The sequence below is a fragment of the Notolabrus celidotus genome, chromosome 23 (assembly GCF_009762535.1).
Source record: "Notolabrus celidotus isolate fNotCel1 chromosome 23, fNotCel1.pri, whole genome shotgun sequence".
NCBI classification, from domain to species: domain Eukaryota; kingdom Metazoa; phylum Chordata; class Actinopteri; order Labriformes; family Labridae; genus Notolabrus; species Notolabrus celidotus.
This window is the reverse complement of record NC_048294.1, coordinates 4,349,948-4,372,341: the sequence shown is the minus strand read 5'-3', so window position 1 is coordinate 4,372,341 and position 22,394 is coordinate 4,349,948. Positions and strand designations below refer to the sequence as shown.

The 22,394-nt window shown below is 42.4% G+C and overlaps 1 protein-coding gene across 2 annotated transcripts in view; it reads right to left on the bottom strand.

The window, feature by feature from the left end:
* Positions 1–22,394, bottom strand: part of shroom4 (shroom family member 4) — a 102,644-nt gene that overhangs the window by 15,227 nt on the left and 65,023 nt on the right. For both annotated transcript variants that reach the window (XM_034676754.1, XM_034676753.1), the window contains 2 exons: positions 9,150–9,356; positions 776–3,728 (listed from right to left, as the gene is read on the bottom strand). In XM_034676754.1, the coding sequence (XP_034532645.1) occupies positions 776–3,728; positions 9,150–9,356 (3,160 nt within the window). The remainder of the gene's footprint in view (positions 1–775; positions 3,729–9,149; positions 9,357–22,394) is intronic.

The following is a 22,394-nucleotide window of genomic DNA, read 5'->3' as shown; positions in this document are numbered from 1 at the left end:
GATGGATAGATATATGGACAGATAAATGGACGAATGGATGGATAAATGGATAGATGGATTGATGGATGAATGGACTGATGGATGGATGAATTGAGGGGTGGACGGACAGACCGATGGATAAATGGACATGGATTATGGATGGGTGGATGAAAGATATATGATGGATAGATAAATGGACGCCTAGATGGATGGATGGATGGGTGGGTGGATGGAGGGAGGGAGGGAGGGAGGGAGGGAGGGAGGGAGGGATGGATGGATGGATGGATGGATAGATGGACGGATGGATGGACAGATGGATAAATGGACAAATGAATGGTGGATGGATGGATGGATGGATGGATAGATAAATGGATGGATGTATGGATGGTTAAATTGACGGATGGATGGATGGATGGATGGATGGATGGATGGATGGATGGATAGATAAATGGATGATGGATAGATGATGGATGGATGGGTAAATGTACAGATGGTAGAATGGATGGATTAATGTATTGATGGATCGATGGATGGACGGATAGATAGGTAAATTGACAAATGGATGATGGATAAATAGATGGATATAAGGATGGATGAATGGATGAATGTATGGGTGGATGGATAAATGTACAGATAAATGGATGGATATATGAATGAATACTGAGATCTTACCTATCAAACCCTGACTTACTCTAAACCCAGAATAAAATTAATAAAGTTCAGTGTGGTTTAAATGGAAAAAATTACATGTCTGACAGTTTGAGATTGCAATTTAGGGTGGGAGGAGCATCCTTACCTCTGTTGGTGTGTAGCTTCTTGTTGTGAATCCCTGGTGATGAGACTGTTGATACTCCACTGGCTGGGAAGAAGTGTTGACTGGATAGAAAGCCGACCGCGGGACTTGATTCTGGGCTTGGCCATGGGAGAAGGACGTTTGAGGCTTGGGCTGGAAGTTGTGAACGTTGTGTTGGTAGTCCTGATTCTTTTCTTTGAAGTTATAAAAGTCCTGATGTGAGGTGAGCTGAGCATCTTCTTCCCTCTCCTTCTCTCTTTCTCTCTCAAGCTCTCTCTCCCTTTCCCTCTGGAGACGTTCCTTCTCTCTGGCCCTCTCCATCTCCTTTTCTCTCTCCAACTCCAGCTCCCTCTCTCTTTCCTTCTCCCACTGTCTCAGCCTCTCCTCTCGCTCCCTCTCCCGCTGGATCTCCCTGAGTCTTGCCCTCTCCAGTTCTAATTCCCTCTCCTGTCTTTCCTTCTCCCTCTGCCTCTCCCGTTCCCTCATCCTCTCCTCCCTCTGCCTTGACCTCTCCTCTCGTTCTTGCGCTTGTTCCCTCTCCTTCTCTCTCTGCCTCTCCCTGCTGGTACTAACAGACACCCTCCGGGCTTCCACAGAGCTTGAAAGCAGGGAACTTTCCTGATGAAGACCACCCTGGTAGGAGTACCTCCTTTGGGAGTGGTGCTGACTGAGTTCCCCTCCTTGGAGCTCTAGATGTTGCTGGGGTCTGTTCTGCCTGCGACTTGTCAGACTCGACCCGTTTGACCCGGACATGCCTTTGCTTGTCTCCTCGAAAAACTTCATTCTATCTGCAAATGGAAGGATATCTGACTCGTCCATCCGCGAACAGGAAGAGGACCGACTATATGTGGAAGTGGACGAGGGGGTAAAGGCACAAACCCCATGCCTTGACCCAGTGACTCCCACCACCCTCTCACCCGAGACTCTACTCCGTCTCTCTGGTTCTGGTTCTGGTTGGAGTTTGTGTTCAGGGGTCCAACGCCAGCGGCGGGCTTTGCCAGCAGGAGCTGGTTCCTCCACAACTCGGATGCCAACACCAAAACTAGGGACTCCTGGGTCCAGAATTTGGACAGCTGTAGATAGATTGTTGCTTTGAGGGTAGGTTGTTGGCTGAGTCTGAGTCTTTTCCTCATCATGGTTTGATTCAGTTGATTTCTCATCTGGTTCTGTGGCACCTGTGTTTTGGGGACTAACAGGTGATGCAAATGCAACTTTGGTAATCCTTTGCTTGGCGGGTAAATCTGGTTCTACTCCATCCTCATTGAGATCTGGACCCTCTTCCTCATGGACAGTTTCCCCACTACAGAGCAACCCTCCTGGGCCATGGCTTCTCTGAAGCTGGGCCTTTTTCCTCTGGATCTCATTGCGGAGGTTTGTAGCAAATCTCTCGCTGCGACGACGGTTTCGACGATGGTTCCTGGATGTGTGCGACCTCCTCATATCTGCCTCTCCTTCCATACCTTCCACTTTTTTACCTCCGTTTCTTTCTCTGTCCGCGACTCTCTGCTCCTCCAGTAAGGTGTCCACACTGGCAGCAGCACTAAGAGGCTCAAAGTCTCTTTCAAGAATTTGGTCCGAGCATGACCTTCCCTGAGTTGAGGACCCAGAGGGGTCCCCTGGTACACTCACAGAGCGGCCCCAAGGATGGTGATGCTCAACTGGAGGAATGGACTCGCCATTAACAACCGCCCCGTCCAGCCTCTCACTTGAACCTAGACTGTCATCACCCCCTTCCAAGAACACAGATCCTGGAGTGGAGCAACGGCTGCCTTCCCATTTGTTCTGGGCATTGGTATGGTTTTGAGAGGGGTCTTTGTCTTCCCTCATATTCTGGAGAGATGATTGGGACCACTGGCTGCTACAAGGGGACACAGAGCGATCAGGAAGTTTTGAGGGATTGTGAGGCTTCGATGAAGAGCCGTCACTGTCAAACTCCAGTAGCTGAAGCTGGGTTGCGAGGAGCTTCTCAGGAGCGCTGTGCCGGTGTAGTCCTCTTGAGGAGTGCCTGTTCTGGGAGTCCATGGTGTGAGACTGCTCTTGAGCCTCAGTGGAGGGTTCTTCAGATAAGGAGCCAGGACGGGAGGAGCTGAAGGAGACTAGAGAGTCTGTGACTGGTTCAGAGAAGTGATTTGTAATGGTGTCTGGATCACAGTCTTTAGTAGCACTAATTTCACATCTGTTATGTCGAATGTCTTTAGTGTGTCTTTGGATGTAGTGCAAATCCAAGGTATCCTCTTTGGAATTCCCAGTTTTAACACCTTCTTCAGGTGCTGAGAAGCCATTTTGGAGTCCTGTTTCAACAATCAGAGAGGACTGGTTTTCCTTATTGTAAGAAGAAACAATTGAAATTTCAATAGGGGCAGAAGTGCAACGCTTGTTGGCAGAACCAGGGCGACTCCTGGTGGCTCTAAAACTGTCCTTCCTGGTTGGAGGCTGAGGAGGATTCTTCTTCCTCTCCCCTCCGATATCGCCATTCCTTACGATTTCAAAATCCTCTCCCCTCCGGTCCTCCTCATAACAGCAGGAGGAGGGCCTCTCTTTTACCTCCACAGGCCTTGGTCTTGGCCTGGTCAAGGACCTTGACTTCAGCACAATAAGCTGTGCCTCATGTGGGACCTCGCCTGTTGCACTCCCTAGAGTCGAGGTATCACCACCAGGGTAGCCACCTCGACAAGCCGGCCCCAAACTCTGGAGGAGGTTATCCATGGAGCAGGCTTCCCCGGGCCGTAGTGGCACCGTTGCGTAGTCGGATGTGTTGGAGCTGGCGGAGAACGAACTATAGGCAGAGTCTCTCTTGTTGTTGAAAAGTGCAGGGTCAACGGGGGAATTGTGGGAGTCGGAGTAGGGCTGCGTGGAGGGTGTCGGTGTGTCCAAGCTCTCCATGGAGCCGAGGGAACTGCTGCGATCTGTGGAGGAGTACGGTCTGGACAGCTGACTCCACTGCAAGGACAAGTCACTGTGGAGACATGAAGACAAAGATCAACTCCAGGTGCGTACAGTCAATATTCATCATCCTGTTTTTGAATATAAAGCAAGAGAGAGCTATTGTAAAGTCAAGCTAACATTTCCCTGACCGACTTCATGTATCTTTCAAAAGAGTATGATGTTACCTCGTGATTGGCAAGGGGGTTTATCCTTTTAGAGACTACACACAAGAAGTCATCTTTAATTTTCTAAGTGGCAAGCAGCAGTGTTCCCTTAGGACAAATACAGTTTATGCTTCTGAAATAAAACTTTTGAACTGTACAGCTGGGGAATCTGTTTTCTATCAGTCTTGAGCCAAAGATCCACGGCAGCCCCATGTGTTTTTAAAGACCCTTGGAGGAAGCCTCTTAAGGGGGAGAGGGATTTCCTTCTCATCAACTCCCACTGCCCTGGAGTCAAAACCTCTAAGTCATCCCTTGATTCCTCTCTTCCTTTTTTCATTCCTTTCTTCTCCTTGTGGATTCCTCCTGCCTCATCTCCTTTACATCAAGTGGGGTTCATTGCAAAGGGACGACCACTTTTTTGGGAAAACATTGGAAAACATAATTCCAGGGTTTGAGTTTGTGACACAGATGGAAACAAATGGGCTCCCTTTTGGATGCTAGATCAGCTCAGCTTTGAATTGATTAAAATGCATGATTTTCGTAGAGAAAAACCTGCTCATGGTTTAGAAAATGCTGAGTGAAATCAAATATTCACCTACAATCTGGACAACACATGGCAACCACGAACCTTAGAGGCATGATTCAGATAAAGGAAGAACATTAATACTCCAAAAAAAGGGGATACACCTTTAAATCTCACAAAGAAGAATTGCCTGATGTGCAATTGATCAAAGAAGTAATTTATGTTTCATTAAACCACAATGTCTCTGTAACCTACGCTGGAAATCACCACCATCTTTGGCTTCTCCCAAAGAAGTTCCCAAATTTCACCCAGAAAGCCACATAAAACAACACGATGGAGCTGTTTTCAGCATTTTCAGAGCTTGGGGGATGGTGATAGAAGAATAGATTTCACATATTGGTCTAATACCGGTGCCAGGGGGCAAGTGGTTCTTTGTTACGCTGAAATCTCATCCAAGAAAGCTGGAATGAAAATGTGTGCAGACATTTGTTTCTTCTATAAAAGCAGAGGTTGGTTTCTCACCATTTGATATGTTTTGTCGGACTTATTCAAACAGTAAAATGGATTTCCAAGTAAACTGAAGAGACGTAATGGATGAAAGGGGATTCTAAAGGAATCTGATCGCCAAATATTATGGGGGGAACAACCAGCAGAGTATCTTCAGGCTCTGTCTGACCAATGGTTTCCATTCCTTTTGACTTTTACTTCAACTTACGAAAGGGCTTCTTTTAAAGGTCTAACTAAACAATTAAAAAAACAATAAAATGATCTGTAAATCAATATTTTGTGGGGTGCAGGTTGGCAATGTAAAGAGGTTCATTTCGACCAAGAGTCCCGGGGTCTTTTAGCCCCCAGAACTACTTCCCCCTGAACTAAAAGGTTCCTGTGCCCCCATTGTTGTCTGCATTTTGACTGCGGGCTGAAGTCCCAGGTACATTGTGCAAATCAGGCCAGTGACGTAAATGCACTACACCACCAGACCAGTAGAGGGCAGTAAGTCAAAGATGAATGCCATTCATCACAGATGACACCATAGAAGCAGATGGACAGGAAGGTATCATTATGAGCAACACAACAGTTAGCCTGTTAGCATGAAGAGACACAGCTGGCGCTGTTTTAGATGGTGCTATATTTCATCACAGATGGATTCACTGAATCAACACGTGAGAGGAGATAAGCGCGAGTAGCAAAGACGTTTCAACACGGCTTTAAAATCCTTTTGAACTCAAAAAGCCGTGGCAGAGATCGGCTGGTGTTTTGGTTTAAACAGCGACCCTGTTAACTGGAGACTCTCAGCCGGACGCATCCCTCATAAACGTCTTTAGATGATCATTAAATATCTGATGAGGATATTTTGAAATCTTAATAAAAAACAAACTAGTTTGCATTCCCAGGAACTCCCTCTGTGTTTCAACAGCTGTGTAAACTCCACAAACACTGACACGTTCAGCTGAAGGTCTCCAGTTTACAGGGTCACTTTTAAAACCGTAACACCGGGAGAGACACATTCGCGGTGGGCTGAGAGAAGACTACTGTTACAAGCTGCTAAATCAAGAGAATCACAGCTTCTTCTTTTGAAAAGTACACACACATACAAAAAAGATAGAACAAATAAAAACTAATGAAAGAAAGAGAAATCAAGTGAATCACAGATGTGTGTGATGTTATTGTGGACGGCGGGCGGAATAAAAACACTGTGGGTAATCTACCAATCAGACATGTCAGAATTGCAGTACTGAAAGTCCCGGGACCTTTGTACTAAAAAAAGTACTACCCCCCTAGCAGGGGCTTTTTAGGAGGGAGATTATCTACCCCTGAACTAAATTTAGACCCTGGTTCCACCAGTCGAAATGCACGTAGTTCCAGGGTAGGGTTCCTCTGGTCGAAAAACGCCTTAAGTGGGCGGCCTGCGTTTGAGTCCGACCTGTGGCCTCTTTCCCACATGTCTCTCCCAGTTTCCTGTCCTCTCCTTTCAATAAAAAGCATAAAAACGCCCTGAAAGATAACTTCATATTAAATTAAAAACTGGTTTTCAAGATAATGTATAGTGAGTGGGTGGTTTGATGTAGATTAGAATCACAACAGGGTGAGCAAGACCCAATTTGAAGCCGGTGAGAACAGAAGACCACACTCAGATCAGTGGGAAAAGCTCCATTATCTGCATGAGAAAACCACTTCAGGAGGAAGTGAGCGATGAGCGAGAGAGGAGAGGCTGCTGTATAGATTTGACCTGGGTGACAGAGAGAGGAAGAGAGGAAATGAGACGGGAGCTGGACAGGAAATCACAGTCACTCCTGTCCAATCAGACGGCAACGCGGAACATGTGAGTGTGAGGGCTGACACAGATAAACCAGCGTGCACACACACGGACACTGACAGGGTTTATCCTCCACGTGTTATCAGAAAATGTGTTTCATCCTCACACACTTGCATATTTTGTTGTTGTGCTTACATAAAAACACACACAAACACACACACACACACTCATGCAGACTGTACAGAATGTCCCTCTGCTTCACACAAACACAGTTTATTGAACGTCTTCCTCTCTTTGTCCACATGTTCTGGAAGTCACATGCCATTGTCCGGAGTTATGCCGGGGCTGCCTCCTCATCAGATGGTGTGTGTGTGTGTGTGTGTGTGTGTGATGAGATCAGGCAGGAGAAACTGTGGGAATAAGAGACCCACACACACACACACACTGCTATCTAATCCATGAGGGAGTATTTAATCTAACAGCGGTGCATTATATCACTGATGCTTATCAAAAGGAGAACAGAGGCGGGCGCTGACGCACCGTGAAGTCCACAAACAAAGAGCAGAGACTATTTTTATTGTGAGTCAATAAACTGACTTTGGTAACTTCCTCTTTCCCTCTGAGGGGTTTCAGATTAGCCGTGTGAGATCATGCTCCTGTACAAAGACTTCTGGAGTTACATATCTTCCTTTTTTTACCCTGGGTGGACTTTTTATTCTTTCTCTGATTGTCTACTGTGGTATGAAATCATCTGTTGTGACGTTTGGAGCTGAAACAGTTAGTTATGTAATCAAAAGACTAAAAAAGGAAAGGGTTTTTAATACGGATCAAACACTGGAGTTATTATTTGGACTGTTGGTCGGTGGAAGAAACCAATACATCAATACAGGTAACCAATGAGAAGCACACTTTCATCTTCAAGATCCCTATAAAATCTAGACTAGAATTTAAAATCCTTCGTATCTTAAAGAGCTCATAGTGCCCTATTACCCCTCTAGAACACTACGCTCCCAACATGCAGGCCTGCTCATCATACCTAAAGTCTCTAAAAGTAGTATGGGAGGTAGAGTCTTCAGTTATCAGGCCCCTCTCCTTTGGAATCATGTACCAGTCAGAGTCCGGGAGGCAGACACCTTCTCTACTTTTAAGAGTAGGCTTCAAACTTTCCTTGTTGATAAAGCTTATAGTTAGAGCTGGATCAGGCTTGGACCAGCTCTTAGTTATGCTGCTATAGGCTTAGACTGCTGGGGGAACTGGCACACTGACACACTGGGATCCTATCTCACTCTCTTCCCACCCAACCCCCTCATCACTTATTTTAACTCTCCCTGTCCCATTAAAGTTACTAACCATAGACCTTTCTTGAGTCCCTGAGCTCCCTTGTCTCGTAGGTTCCTCCTGCTGTGGACGTGCTAGACTCCAGCGGCAACAGCTACTACTACTCGTCTCATCTCTATCACCGCTCCCTCTCTCTCTGATTCTCCTCTATCCCTCTTTCCAGAACCAACACGGTCTCAGCAGATGTGTGTCTAACATGAGTCTAGTCCTGCTCGAGGTTTCTGCCTGTTAAAAGGAAGTTTTTACTCGCCGCTTCGGGACCAGATGGGTGATATCACGGATACTACGTCCATTTCTTTATACAGTCTGTGATTACACAAGGCGACCAGGCGTTGAAAACCCTCCTTTAGCCTCTTTCTGCAACATTGCATTTCCGCTACTGTCTCTTTAAGACCCTCCAGCGATGCTTAATCAAGCACTGCGGAAGCCTCCTCCAGTGTTGCAATACTACAAAATCATGCTTCTCCATTCAAAATGACAAATTATGACCCCAAAGCTTGGAAAGGGACAAAAAAAAGGACCTTTCTCATTTAAAGAGATCCACTAATCAGCAATGGAGTATTTGTTCTTGGGTGACTTTTTGGGATTACTCCAACAGAGTTCATTATTGAAATCCAACATTATCACTGAATATTTATTTTCAAATAATAAGAAAGTATAATACCATCCTCTTCAGATATTTTAAGGCTTTCACGGTTCTGGAAAGCTCATTGAAAACTGCAGAGAAATATATATTGAAAAAGAAAATCACATTTGATTTGCCTTTGATTTTCGGATCGACAAAAACACTTCGCCATCATTTATAAAAACAGAGACCAGACCCTTAAAGTCCAACAGTCGGACAAAAACCAGCTCTGATTGGTTATCACTTTGGAATGTTTAAATAGGACCTAAAAATAGACCAATGGGCTTCCTGCGTGGGCTGTGTTGACTTTGGAACACGGTGATGTCACCTGTTTCCTGCCAACAGGGACCAAAAAAGTCCCCAGTCATGACTTATAGGCTTTGTCCCATGAAGTCATGGTCACGTGTGACACAGTGTGTCTTTGAATCTACACATTGAGCAACTTTGAGTTTGTTCAACTGACTCACCTCAGCAGCTTTAAACAGGAAGTAGAACAAAAGAAGGGGATACATGTGAATGAAGTCATTATGAATCCGTCCTCTCACCTGTTGTCAGTTGTGTGCCAGGGTAGTGTGTACGAGCCGGGGTGGAGCTGCATGGCAGACAGAGGGGGCGGAGGTGGGAGAGGAGGGGAGTCTGCAGCGGGGAGGCAGGGTGGAGGAGGAGATGGAGGAGGGGGAGGGGGAGGGAGGGGTGGCTCCGATAGCTTTGCCAGGTGCCAGGAGTGAGGCCTGATGATGGGAACGCTGCGCCTGCAGAGAGAAGGAGGAGACGCTCAGGTGAGGATCAATGACAGAAACAATGTGAACCCGCTACACCTCCAGTTATAGAGCATCCCATAACTGGATGATCTGACTCAATAACACTTCACATGTTCAAATGCTGAACATCTCAACTCATCTTTATTTATAAAGCACCTTTCATACAATCAAGCATGCAGCTCAGAGTGCTTCACAGAAGAACAGAGAGACAGAGAATAACAGCAATAGAAAAAATGATACAAGACAAAAACAAGAAAAAGGAAAGTAAAATAAAATCTATAAAATAATATTAAACGATGACATTAAAATAAATAAAATAAGATCAGATAAATACAATAAAATAAAATAAAATAATATAAAATATGATAGGATAAAATTCAATAAAATAAGATGAAATAATAAAAGATAGAATGCAAAATATAATAAAATAGTATAAAATAAAATAAAATAAAATAAAATAAGATTGAATCAAATAAAATAAAATAATTTTAAATAAGATAGAATTTTAAAAATAAAATAATAATAATATTAAATAAGATAGAATTTTAAAAATAAAATAAAATAATATTAAATAAGATGGAATCAAAAATAAAATAACATCATATGAAATAAGACAGGCTAAAAAATGAAATTATATTTAATAAGATATATTAAAACATTGAATTAAATACAATGATATAATGTTAAATAAGATACAATAAGAAATAAAGTAGAAAAATATAAGATAGAATATAAAATAAAATAATGTAAAAAATTTGAATAATATATGATAGTTCTAATACAAAATAAAATAACATAATATAGTATAAAAATAATAATAATACAAAAATAAAATAAAATGAAATAATATAAAATAAGATAGAATAAAACATTTATTTAATTAAAGAAACTAGTGATATATGTGAAACAGTTATCATTGTATTTGTATATGGCTGTGCAGTAGTACATTCACTTTATCTGCAATGAGTACTTGTGCTTCTGACCACATTTACAACCAGTCCTTTGGTTTAGAGGTCATTATTAAACTGGATATATTGCCAAAAGTGGGTTACCTTCAATCTTAATGTATGTAGGTAAACCTTGAGACTCTGCCCAAACATAAATCTGCTGCATGTTATGTATTTCCTGTCTACGTAGGTAAAAGTGCAGTATAGATAAATAAAGGTCGTCATCTTTCCCCCTGACGCCCAATAGAGTTACATTTTTCAACACTCCTGTACGTCACATTTTCCATTCTGCAACCTCATCATGTTCTCCTTCAGGCTCCCCCAACATCTCCATGTTCTCCCACATACAATGATTAACTGGGGCAAGGTGACTGAGTTGACAGCCTTGTATGCAGCCTCTGTTTTAAGTGTCTTGTATGATCAGGGCTCCCATAAAACTGAGGCCCTTCCAGTGATACCTGGCCAAACCAAATCCTGTGGAAACAACTTCCTCTAAACTTGTTTGCCCTTCTTCTGGTCTGCCATTAAAAACTCATCTAACATGTACAATATGTTCTCCAGTCTGATCCCAGGCCAGACATTCCTGTGTATCCCATGATATTCGCTAATTCCCTTATACAGACTTCCGATCCCATATGCTGGCCAGATTCAATCCAGCCCCCTGCAGACAGTGTGTGGGTCTGTGTGCGTCTGAGGAACAAAAGAGGGTCTAAAATAAGCTGGAACGGCGGGGTCAGGTATGAGTGTGCCGTTCAGAGGCTGAAGAGACCGCTATGTGGAAATCTTTGAGATTATCACACAGTTGGGAATATTGCTGTTGGATGTAAGTAACGTACAGAGAAGGAAAAACAACCAAAAACTGCTGATGTTACATTCCTCTGAAGTGTCTTGGACCAAACTTGACTTACAAGATTTGAGAGGTCTTGAGTGAGTTTCAACGAACCAGGACTTGGAACTGACTAGAACTTGTCTCAACTTACTTGTGACTAGACTTGGACTTGTCTGAATCACCAACAAACCCCAGAAGTATCTGATCTCAATTATTCTGTCTCAGCAAATGTGTGTCTAACATGAGTCTGGTCCTGCTGGAGGTTTCTGCCTGTTAAAGGAAGTTTGTCCTTGCCACTGTAACTTGGAGTCCCTGAGCTCCCTTGTCTCGTAGGTTCCTCTGTCGTAGACATCCTGTTGCTGTGGACGTTCCAGACTCCAGCTGCTACAACTACTACTATCCGTCTCTCCACTATCATCTCTCTCTCTCTTTATCTCCCTCTATCCCTCTCTCCAACACGGTCTCAGCAGATGTGTGTCTAACATGAGTCTGGTCCTGCTGGAGGTTTCTGCCTGTTAAAGGAAGTTCGTCCTTGCCACTGTAACTTCCTGAATGCAAAGTGCTCTGCTCATGGTGGATTAAGATGAGATCAGACTGAGTCCTGTCTGTAAGATGGGACTGGATCTTATCCTGTCTTGATGTTGGGTCTTTGTTAATAATAGAACATAGAGTACGGTCTAGACCTGCTCTGTTTGGATAGAGTCTTGTGGTGACTTTTGTGGTGATTTGGGGCTATATAAATAAAGATTGATTGAGCACTAGCTCCCAAAAAATCCCCCTTGACTCCAGCTTGTCTCTAAATTGACATGTAACCAGTAAAGACTTGAGTGACTTGGACTTAATTTAGATGTGACTTCCCAAGACTACGGCACAATTTGGGCTTGTCCCAGCTGATCCCTGAATTTTTCTCAGCTGTCTAGATATTTGTTTTGGACGTGACTCAACTGACTTGAGACCTGTTTAGATTTGCATTTGACGCTTCAGTGTGTCTCAATTAAGTTGAAGTTCAACAAGACTGGAACAGGAACTGATTGAGATGTTGCCCAAATGACTTGGACTTCCCCTTAACAGACTCCTTTTTGAACATAACAACTAAATGTGGACTTGTCTCAATTAATTAGACACGTGTTGTCCTCACTTGGACTGACTTGGCTTGTTTTGACTGACATGAAACTTGAAAACACTTCAAATTAAGTTGACATATCTCATTTGACCTACAACCTAATGACTATTTTTCTGGACTGGTCTTGATTACATATGTACCATGGTTTGACTTTGACTTGTTTTGTTTGGGATCTGGCAAGTCTCTGGACTGACATGAGACTTAATGAGGCTCATCTCAATCAGTTCCTGTTTGAGTCTTGTTGAGCTTCAAATTAATTGAGATACGTTGAGGCGTCAAATGCAATTCAAAACAGGTCTCAAGTCAGTCGAGTCACGGCCAAAGCAAATATCTAAACAGCTGAGAAAGATTCAGGGCAAGCATTTTGTTGATTTCAGGTCAACTAGGACAAGTCCACATTAGGCTTTAGTCTTCTCATTTCACATTCAAGTCCAAGTCACTCAAGTCTTTAGAGGTTACAAGTCTATTCAGAGACAAGCTGGAGTCAAGGGGGATTTTTGGGAGCTAGTGCTCAAGTAAGTAAGAATTGAGGTCAGATACTCCTTGGGTTTCATGTCTCATGTCAGTCCAAACAAGTCTGAGTTAATATTAGACTTGTCAGATCCCAAACAAAACAAGTCAAACTCAAATCTTGGTACAAACACATCAAGACCAGTTCAGATAAATAGTCATTTGGTCGTAGGTCTAATAAGATAAGACAAACTTCCCTTGAGTTGAAGTAATCCCAACTGATTTGAGACTAGACCAGGTAGACATTGTTGTATTTTCTTTGATTAACTTAATATTTACAAGATTTTGATTCAACTTTGACTCGTCACTTGACTTGAGTTAACTTGAATATTGACACATAAGACTCTACTTAATTAGATTTATCCCAATGTACTTAATATTTCCAAGTTTTGACGTCTACTTTGATTTGTCTCAATTCAATTTTGACTCCTTTAGCTAAACTTGGCTCAATGGATTTGAGACTTGTCCAGACATGTCCTGTTTGTTTAATTGACTTCAAACTTGGTTTAATCTTGTCTTGACTGACTTGATATGACACTCAACTCAAAGATAGAATCCTCTCAATGCATTTCACTCTGATTTGTTTATGTTGACCCCAAAAGAGGTCATAGTGAACAAGTTTGATCCTCGTCCCTGAATGTGTCTCTGGTCGATTTTCTCACAATGAAAGTATAAAACTGTAAACCGAGACTATTCCCGGTGTTTATGGGGAAACTTCGGAGGTACAATTTTGGGAGAGGAATGCAGATCCTGGCATGGTGATGGAAAGGAAAAGACCATTTCTGAGTATTATTGTTTATGATAACGCAGGAGCTGCAGAACCATTTCCAAAATAAACACCCTTGTTTCCTGGTTCTGGCTCCTTAAGAGGGATTTCTATCTGAGCCCGCTGATTGTTCGACTCCGCTGACAATGTCCTTAAATTATCCCCTGAGAAAGTTTATGCAGAGCCTGTGTGTGTGTGTGTGTGTGTATGTTTCTGTATGTGGGTCTTTTAGCCTGTATGTGTGTGTGTGTGTAGGAATATGTGTGGGAACTATCCAAACTCCACCAGACAAAATACCATTATCGAAAGCTACCGCAAACATTAGCAGGACCCCCCCTCTTCCCCTCCTCACGACCACCTCCTCTTCTCTCCAAGTTTAGCTCGGAGAGATTGATGACTGTGAAAATGAAAATAAACCGTGTGACGCCAACATCAGCCGTGGACTGGATTATGATAAGGACAATAAACTCAAAGAATGATGGTGAATGGAGAGTTTGGAATCAGGAATGTGATAAGGAAAACTGCAGCAGTGTTTGTACTTCAAGACCAAACAAGCTAACGGGTCGGCAATCATGTACCTTACAAGTTTGAGGAATTACAGCACAAAGAAACTGATTGCTTTAGGATTTTGCTCACATATCATGATGACACATATCATTCTTTTGGTTTAGAGGTGAACTGACATCTTGATTTTGGTGGCATGGAATGTAACCAACTCAAACATGGGGTGAATTTGGTGAAAGATGCTAAATTCAAGGACATATCAGAACTTTTTTTTTCTTTGTCTCAACTAAAGACTGAATTCTACGGAAGCCCTAAAAGGACAATATTAAATACATTTCTGGTTATCCTGACTTGTTAAGCAGAAATCTTAAAGTGGAGTGCACAACTCAAAACAATGCTCTATAAACTCATACACTGTAAACAATTTGAGATTTCTTTGTTGCAAATTCAAATCAAATTATGCAAATAACCTCAACCTGAGAAAAATAAGAATCTACAAACTAAAACTTCACAAAAATCTCATCTTACACAAAAGACCTGCTTCCTGTTAGCACCATCAAAAATGATGGATTCAAGAAGTTTATCAGAATCCAGATACAAACTAACAAACCGACTTCAACTTTCACTCTGGACCAACAAATCTGCCTTTAAATTTAAATGAAATAATGATTTGATATTTATCGCGATAGGTATCGATATCAACTTCAATATCGCTGAGCTCTACATCCAACAACAGAAAATAAAGTGAATGTTTTTGGGAACAGGGTGTAAATACCAAAAGCCAATCTAGCTCTTTAAATGATTTATTTCTGATTGGTTAAAGGATTCGTCCATTAATTCTCAGAAATAATGAAAAACATAAAGTTCACAAAAGTTCAAAGAGGTCACTCGTTCGAATAACTTCTTTATCCATCAAAAAATACAAAAATAAACTCATTAAGTCTTCAGAAATGTTAAGACTTGGAGACTTGAGATGAGAAAAGATGGACAACCTTTTGTCAGAGCCAGGATTTTTTGTATATTTTATGTTTCCAATTTTTGTTTCTTGTATTTGTTTATCTTCTGTGTTTTTATTCTTCCAACTTTCTTTTATTTCCTTTAATTTATCTTCCTCAAATTTCTCTTTTATTGTCTTAGTTATTTCTTATTTGTGAAGCACTTTGTAACCCTGTTTTGAAAAGTGTCATTATTTTTTATTATTTGTTTACCTGGCTGTATTGAAATTCCAAAGTTCTTGAAAGGTTCTGTTCTAATAAACTTAAATAAAGATTTCCCTTTCTGCATGCGTCCCATGTTGGTTCAGGCATTTTAAAGCTTTGGATACCCAGAATGCATTGTGTCAGTTTGGGATAAGCGGCTCAAAATCAGTGGATCATGTCTATTGTTGGCCAAGATGTCACAGAGACGTGGGCCAAGTTCAGAGAGGCGTCCACCTTAAAAGGAAGCAGTTCTTTTGGAACTCTTTTGGAAACCTTGGATCTCCTACGATGTGAAAAATCTTCCTTTGTGAGTCAAGTGTTGAAGAGACTCCTAAAGTCTGTCAGGGATGCATTCAGGGACAGCTACAGAGGCTACATCAAGTCTGAGGCTCTCTCTTTTTCCAGGACACATGAAACAAACAACAATCTGGGGCCGCTGGAGAAACTGTACGAGCTCACAACAACTTAATCCGAGAAATCCTCGTTCCTGTTTCTGACATGGTAACCCAGTTTGCTACCTGGCTCTGCTTGGAATTGCACACAAACAGGAATCACATGGATCAGGGTTTTGGAGGAATTTATAGACGCATGAAATCCAGGAGGCTGAGTGAGATAATGAGCGAACTGACCGCTGTGACTGACCTTGAAAAAGTTTGAGAAACGTCACAATTCTTTTTGGAAATCTGTGTTTAGGATGTTGATATTGACATAAGCATGTAAGTAACAGAAAGAGAAGAGAGCTGGGGGAACAAACAAGAAAAAGAGGAAGAGCCGCTGAGTCTCGACGGCTGTCAAAGGCCGAGAAATTACAAATTCTCCAACCCCGCGGCTCTGAAAGAGCTCCTCTGAAAGATCGGCTGGAATGTCCCACTTAATGGTCAGAAACTGCAACAGCTGACTGATACCGCAAAGGTCAACGTGCATAATCTGAGTCACACACACACACACAGAGACTCGATACAGTACAACGCCAGACGGGCAGACAAACAAACAGATCTGGACTCTTGGATACGGATGAAAATAGGAACTTTTAAAAGCAAAAGATGAAGGGAGTCAGTCTCAGGGTGAAATATGTATCATGTGCCCAACAACCCCTCCCTGGACAGATGAAAGCATGGTGACTGTTGACTTAGCAAGGCTCCAACCTTCAGATCTTCAACAAGGCGAAGACTCAACCCTTTCAAACCTACCTGCCTCTGCAGACCAAAGCACCAGCTGTCAAACTGATCCACTCTCAGGTCCAAGCATCCCTGATTCCCAGAGTCCAAGATCGATCCAGGCAGACTATCTCTTCAAAGTCTCCTTCAGGTATTCTGACACGAATCACTAAAACTTCTTCTTCTTCTTTACGCTGTGCAGAGATCTAAAGAAGAACCAGGTTTTTGTAAAGTCCGTCACATCTGGGACTCGGTAGCTCCCTCGCTGATGTCCATCTGAGGAGAAGCTGGCAGGTTCTGACCAACCAACCAATCCTCACATCCCCTCTCCCTCCTTTTCCTCTCTTCCTCCTCCTCCTCCTCCCTCGCTCCTCTCACTGGGAGACAAAACATGGCTATTTCTCCCTCCTGCACTCTTGCATTTCTCTCTCTCCCACCCCTCTCTCTCTCTCTCTCTCTCTCTCTCTCTCTCTCTCTCTCTCTCTCTCTCTCTCTCTCTCTCTTCTCATCTAACTCTCTCCCGGCCTCGCTCGCCCCCTCCCAGGCAGGATGTGTGAGTCAGTGGGAGAGGAAGTATTGTGGAGAGCAGATAAAGTGGTGGACGGCTGCTAAAATAATACCCAGAGTTTCACAGTGTTATTGTTCAACAGGGGGAAAAATGCAGAGGTACTTCCTCCTTTCGTGAGTGTGTGTGTGAGTGTGTGTGTGTGTGTGTGTGTGTGTTGAACGTGCATGTGTGTTTGCAGAGCATGAAAAAGAGATGGAAAGAGCAAAGAAAGCAGACGGAGACTGTTGGACAGACAAGGGGGCTTTTTCACTTTGGCAGGGAGACGAGGAAAACAAAATGTGGTGAGAGACGGGGAATGTCAGAGATGATGGGAGGTCTGCAGGAGAATCGGGAGTCAGAGGAGTGATTACGCTCAAACACAATGAGGGGAGGTGAAGGTTTAGCAGAGGGGGGCGTAAATATATCAGTTTTATCACCGCTCTTATCACTGAGCTGTATTTCTATTTGCATGCATGTCAGATAAAAGCATGTTTGACCATTGCATTTACTTCATTTTTACCGTGCAGGAATGTTATCAGACAGAAGAAGTGTTTCTCGCCCTGTCCTGCAAACCTCTCTACGTGTATAAAGCGAATGTGATTACAGGAAGTTACCAGAGACCTGACTTTGGGATGGGCGATGCAGTGGGTCCTGTTTGTAGCAGCAAAAGTATCATTCAGCAGGCTTTGATTGAAACCCTCCCTCACTCACCCCTTCTGTCCGTGAAGCAACGGTGGCCATCCAGGACAAAAAGCTCCCACTATGCATGAGAAGTTTGATTGATCCTCCATTTGTCAAGTTTCTACCATAAAAAGCGTCTATCAATACAAACTCTTTAGCACACAACAACTGTCTTCCAACAAAAAACGCTGATGCTACTACTTTGTCCATTCTGTGCTTCCGTAGAAACATGGCGGTGCAAGATGGCAGCCTCCGAAATAGATAAACAAATCTATTTTACATTCAGGTTAATATACACTAATTCAAACATACTTATGAAGACTGTATTCCATTTCTACCAAGTCTGTTCCGATAAATGACGTTAAAAAATTACGTACTGTACCTTTAATGTATATGTGCAGATATCTGCACTATAGTGCTGCTAATACTCCAATCACACTCCCTAAGTTGATTGTCTGACTGTATACAATGTTGGCATGTATAGACATAGTTTGGAACCCTAGCCCTAAAAAGTAAGCCCTTGCTTACCGAGGATGTTTTTGTTTTTGATAGCGAAAAAAAGTAACAGATATTCAGCTTCGGTCTAACCTGCCGAATCAGGTGTCATAGAGTACAGCTGATTATTTTTTAGCCAAAACTTTCATCAAAACTTAACAAAGTAGCTTTAACCCTAACAAAACTGTTACCAAGAAGACCAAGGTCCAGTAACATTCTGTGTGTTAATTCCGAATGTTTGTAATAATTGTTACAATTGAAGCAACTGCCAAGTAACAATCCGATTGGAATTACAGAATGTTTGTAACAGCTGTTACTATTATATCAACTGTCCGGTAACATTTAGTGTGTTATTTAAGAATGTCTGTGATAATTGTTACAATTGAAACAACAGTCCAGTAACATTCTGTTTGGATTACAGAATGTTTATAACAACTGTTACTATGACTTCAAAAGTCCAGTAACATTCTGTGTGACATTGCCAAATGTCTTTAATAATTGTTACAATTGCAACAACTGTCTGTTAATATTCTGTTTGGAATTACAGAATATTTGTAACAACTGTTACTATGTTATCAAATGTACAGCAACATTCTGTGTGATAATTGTTACAATTGAAACAACAGTCCAGTAACATTCTGTTAGGAAAACAACTGTTACTATGACATCAAAGATCCAGTAACAGTCCGTTCAGAATTACGGAATGTTTGTAACAACTGTTACTTTAACATCAAAGGTCCTGGAACATTCTGTGTGTTATTTCTGAATATCTGTGATAATTGTTACAATTCAAACAACTGTCCAGTAACAGTCTGTTTGGAATTACAGAATGTTTGTAACAACTGTTACTATGACATCAAAGGCCCAGGAACATTCCGTGTGCAATTACAGAATGTTTTTGTGATGACAAACATCCAGTAATGTTTTTATGTCAATGTGGAATGTTTATTAATTGATACCATGATGATAGACATAAGCTAACTTTACAGCGCTAACTGTTGATAATAACAGATTCTCTGGCCCACTTGAAGGTGCAGGTGACCTTGTCTGGAGCAAGCTAATGTTCCTGATAACAACTGATAACAGGGCGCATATAAAAGACTGATAACTCCCAGAGCAGGTGGTCAGAGAGTAAGGGAGTGTATATATTAGAGTGTATTAATGAACAAGGTTTATTATGACCCTACAGTCCTGCAACTTGTGCTAAACTTTTACTTTGATGGATTCTATCAATGCATAAAATGCTCATTATGGCAAAATGTTCTCAACCTTCACAGTGTTTTTCACCAGACATGAAGAGAAGGTCAATCTACATTCAAACAACACACACCACCTAAGTATTTGCCACAGCTGATAAAATCTCTGTGACATTTTTCCTCTCAGACTACAAACCCGTCAGTCTACATCGCCTGTATCAGTGTCACCTTCACCTCTCTTACTCTGAGCAGACTTGGACCTCTGGGAGCAAACATCCCGAGGTGTGAGCGTCCCACATTAACCGTGTTGAAGTTTAACCGACCGCACAACAGCAGACACTTAATAACACGAAGCACTAGGCGGGCTTCAAAGGATTTCCTGGAGACTTGCATCTCTTGCAGACTATAGATGTGTGTGTGTGTGTGTGTGTGTGTGTGTGTGTGTGTGTGTGTGAGTTTTATGCATGCATGTGAGCAGATTCCTGACATTCCCTGTCTTCCCTTCAAAGGGTGAGGGGTTAAGTATGTCAGAACGCCTAAACAACCTCACCTCGTCCACTCCCCCCTTTTCCCTTTGTGTTCCCCTGCAATCAGGAGCTATTTGTTTGCTTTATGGTTCTGTGTGTGTGTGTGTGTGTGTGTGTGTGTGTGTGTGTGTGTGTGTGTGTGTGTGTGTGTGTGCATGCAATCAGGCCCCTGTTTGTTGGCCCTTATCACCCTTCATTATGGATTTCTGAATGACACATGCTTTTGCAGACATGCATTGAATACTTGGGCACACACACACATGCACGCACACACACACACACACACACACACACACACTCTTACAGTTTTGAATACCAGGTAATCAGTACAGTGAGACTAGGCTCATACCAGAGGTCCATGGCAGGAAGGGTGAAGCCCGCTTTAAGCATCTGCAGCACAATGCACTGTTTGTTAGCACTCCATCCCCTACTTTATGTGTGTTCGGTGTGTGTGTGTGTGTGTGTGGGTAATCAGCATGGCTATTTACTTCATCCAACTGTCAAAAAGACCTTAAGATCCTTAGTTCCAGGAACCTGCATGTAAATGTAACGCTGTTCCATCCTTCACGTGTTCACATGTATCACGTTTCTGAACGATGTAGAAAGTTATAATGTTCACCTTTCTGCTGACTACTGGAAGCTGACACATGAAATTTAAATCACTGACTCCTGGGAGGCTTAAAAAATGTTTATGAATGGCAGAAACGGTGGAAACTTAAGGGAGTTAAGAGGAGTTGAAGTGAGACCTTGGGATGTGCGCTTAGTCAACTCAAGAATTAAATGTTGTCACCTTCACTGGTCAGCACCAGAATTACTAGTTATTTAAACAAGTTATTAATACTTTTATTATTGCAGAACTGAAAGCTGCTCATATATTGTGTCTAAAAGGTGCTTATCAACAGCAGGAACTTTCCCAGGAACTAGGGACCTTTCGAGGAACTCTGCATACAAGGAACCAAGGTTGCAAAAGGCTTTTTTCGACTGCAGGAACTTTAACCCAGAATTACGTGCGTTTCGACCGGTGGACCCAGGGTCTAAATTTAGTTCAGGGGTAGATAATCTCCCCCCTAAAAAGCCCCTGCTAGGGGAAGTACTTTTTAAAGGTCCCGGGGCTTTTGGGGGGCAATGCTGAATGTGTCTGATTGGTAGATTAACCGCAGTGATTTTATTCCGCCCGCTGTCCACATTAACATCACACACATCTGTGATTCACTTGTTCATCTGTGATGAATGGCATTCGTCTTTGTTTTACTGCCCTCTACTGGTCTGATGGTGTAGTGCATTTACCTTTTTTCCCTCCATATATCACTGGCCTGATTTGCAAAATCTACCCGGGACTTCAGTCAAAGCGCAGACAACAATGGAGGCACAGGAACCTTTTAGTTCAGGGTAAAGTAGTTGTGGGGGCTAAAAGACCCCAGAACTCTTGGTCGAAATGCACCTAAAGTGTAGTACTTTCAAAAGGTTCGGGAACTCCGGGGGCGGGGCCTCCAATGCTGAACATTTCCGATTGGTCGAGTACCCACAGTGTTTTTTGTTTCACCCACTGTCCAATCATGTTCTTTGAGCGCGGTAGCGGGAATGCGTCACTGTTGGTTCGCGGTGTTACAGTTTGAAGCGTGACTTTCGGGCAAATGTTTCGGTGTATGTTTACAACAACTGTTGAAACACGGAAGAAATTATCTGGTACTTGTAAACAACCATGGACGACTTTTAGCATCTCGTGGCTTAGCGTGATTTGTCAATATTTGGATCCAGAAAATGGAGATAAAGTTGTCTGCTGGCTGTGTCTAGTTAAACTGGCATATAACCATTGTACCATGGCTAACAATAGCTCAATATGATTATGCCAGAAATTGACCGGCCAAATTTGCTTCCAAATACTTTAAACTCTGGAAGGTCAGTAAAAGGAAAAACTTTTTTTTTAAAAGTGTATACCCTGAGAAAATCTGGCTGTGGTATCAGCTAGAATCAAATAAACGTCAACAACAACCATGTGAGGCGTCAATAAAAGAGTACATAGTTCCTCCAAGCTCCTATTTCAACAACTGGAACACTTTCAGAGACGAACACGTTCCCATCACTCCTGAGTTTTTCCCATAATGACCATGACCCATTAAACTCCAGAGTGACTGACTCCAGAGTTTGTCCTGTGTGACAGCAGAACTCTTATAAAATATTCATGTGACTTTGTGTTTTATTTTCTTCTTCTCTGTTTTCAGGGTCATCTTCATTAAGAAAACCTCTTAGTGATGTGTGATGGAAGAACCGCATCTGATTGCAATGATAAATCAATGTAATAACTCAGATGATTGCATAATTCAAAGCAAATTGAACATAGATGAAGTGTTTTGTGTTTGGAAACTGTAATTAAATGTTGATGAAATGTGCTCCCAGCTTGAGAACACCATGTCCACTGTGTTGGTTTAACTGCAGTGAGGATTTATAACCTGTTTTAAATAATTAGTGCAGCTGTAACTCCTCCTGTTTGACAGTTTATTCACTCTGCTCTAACTCTGCTCTCCTGCCTGCTGACGGATCAAATGTG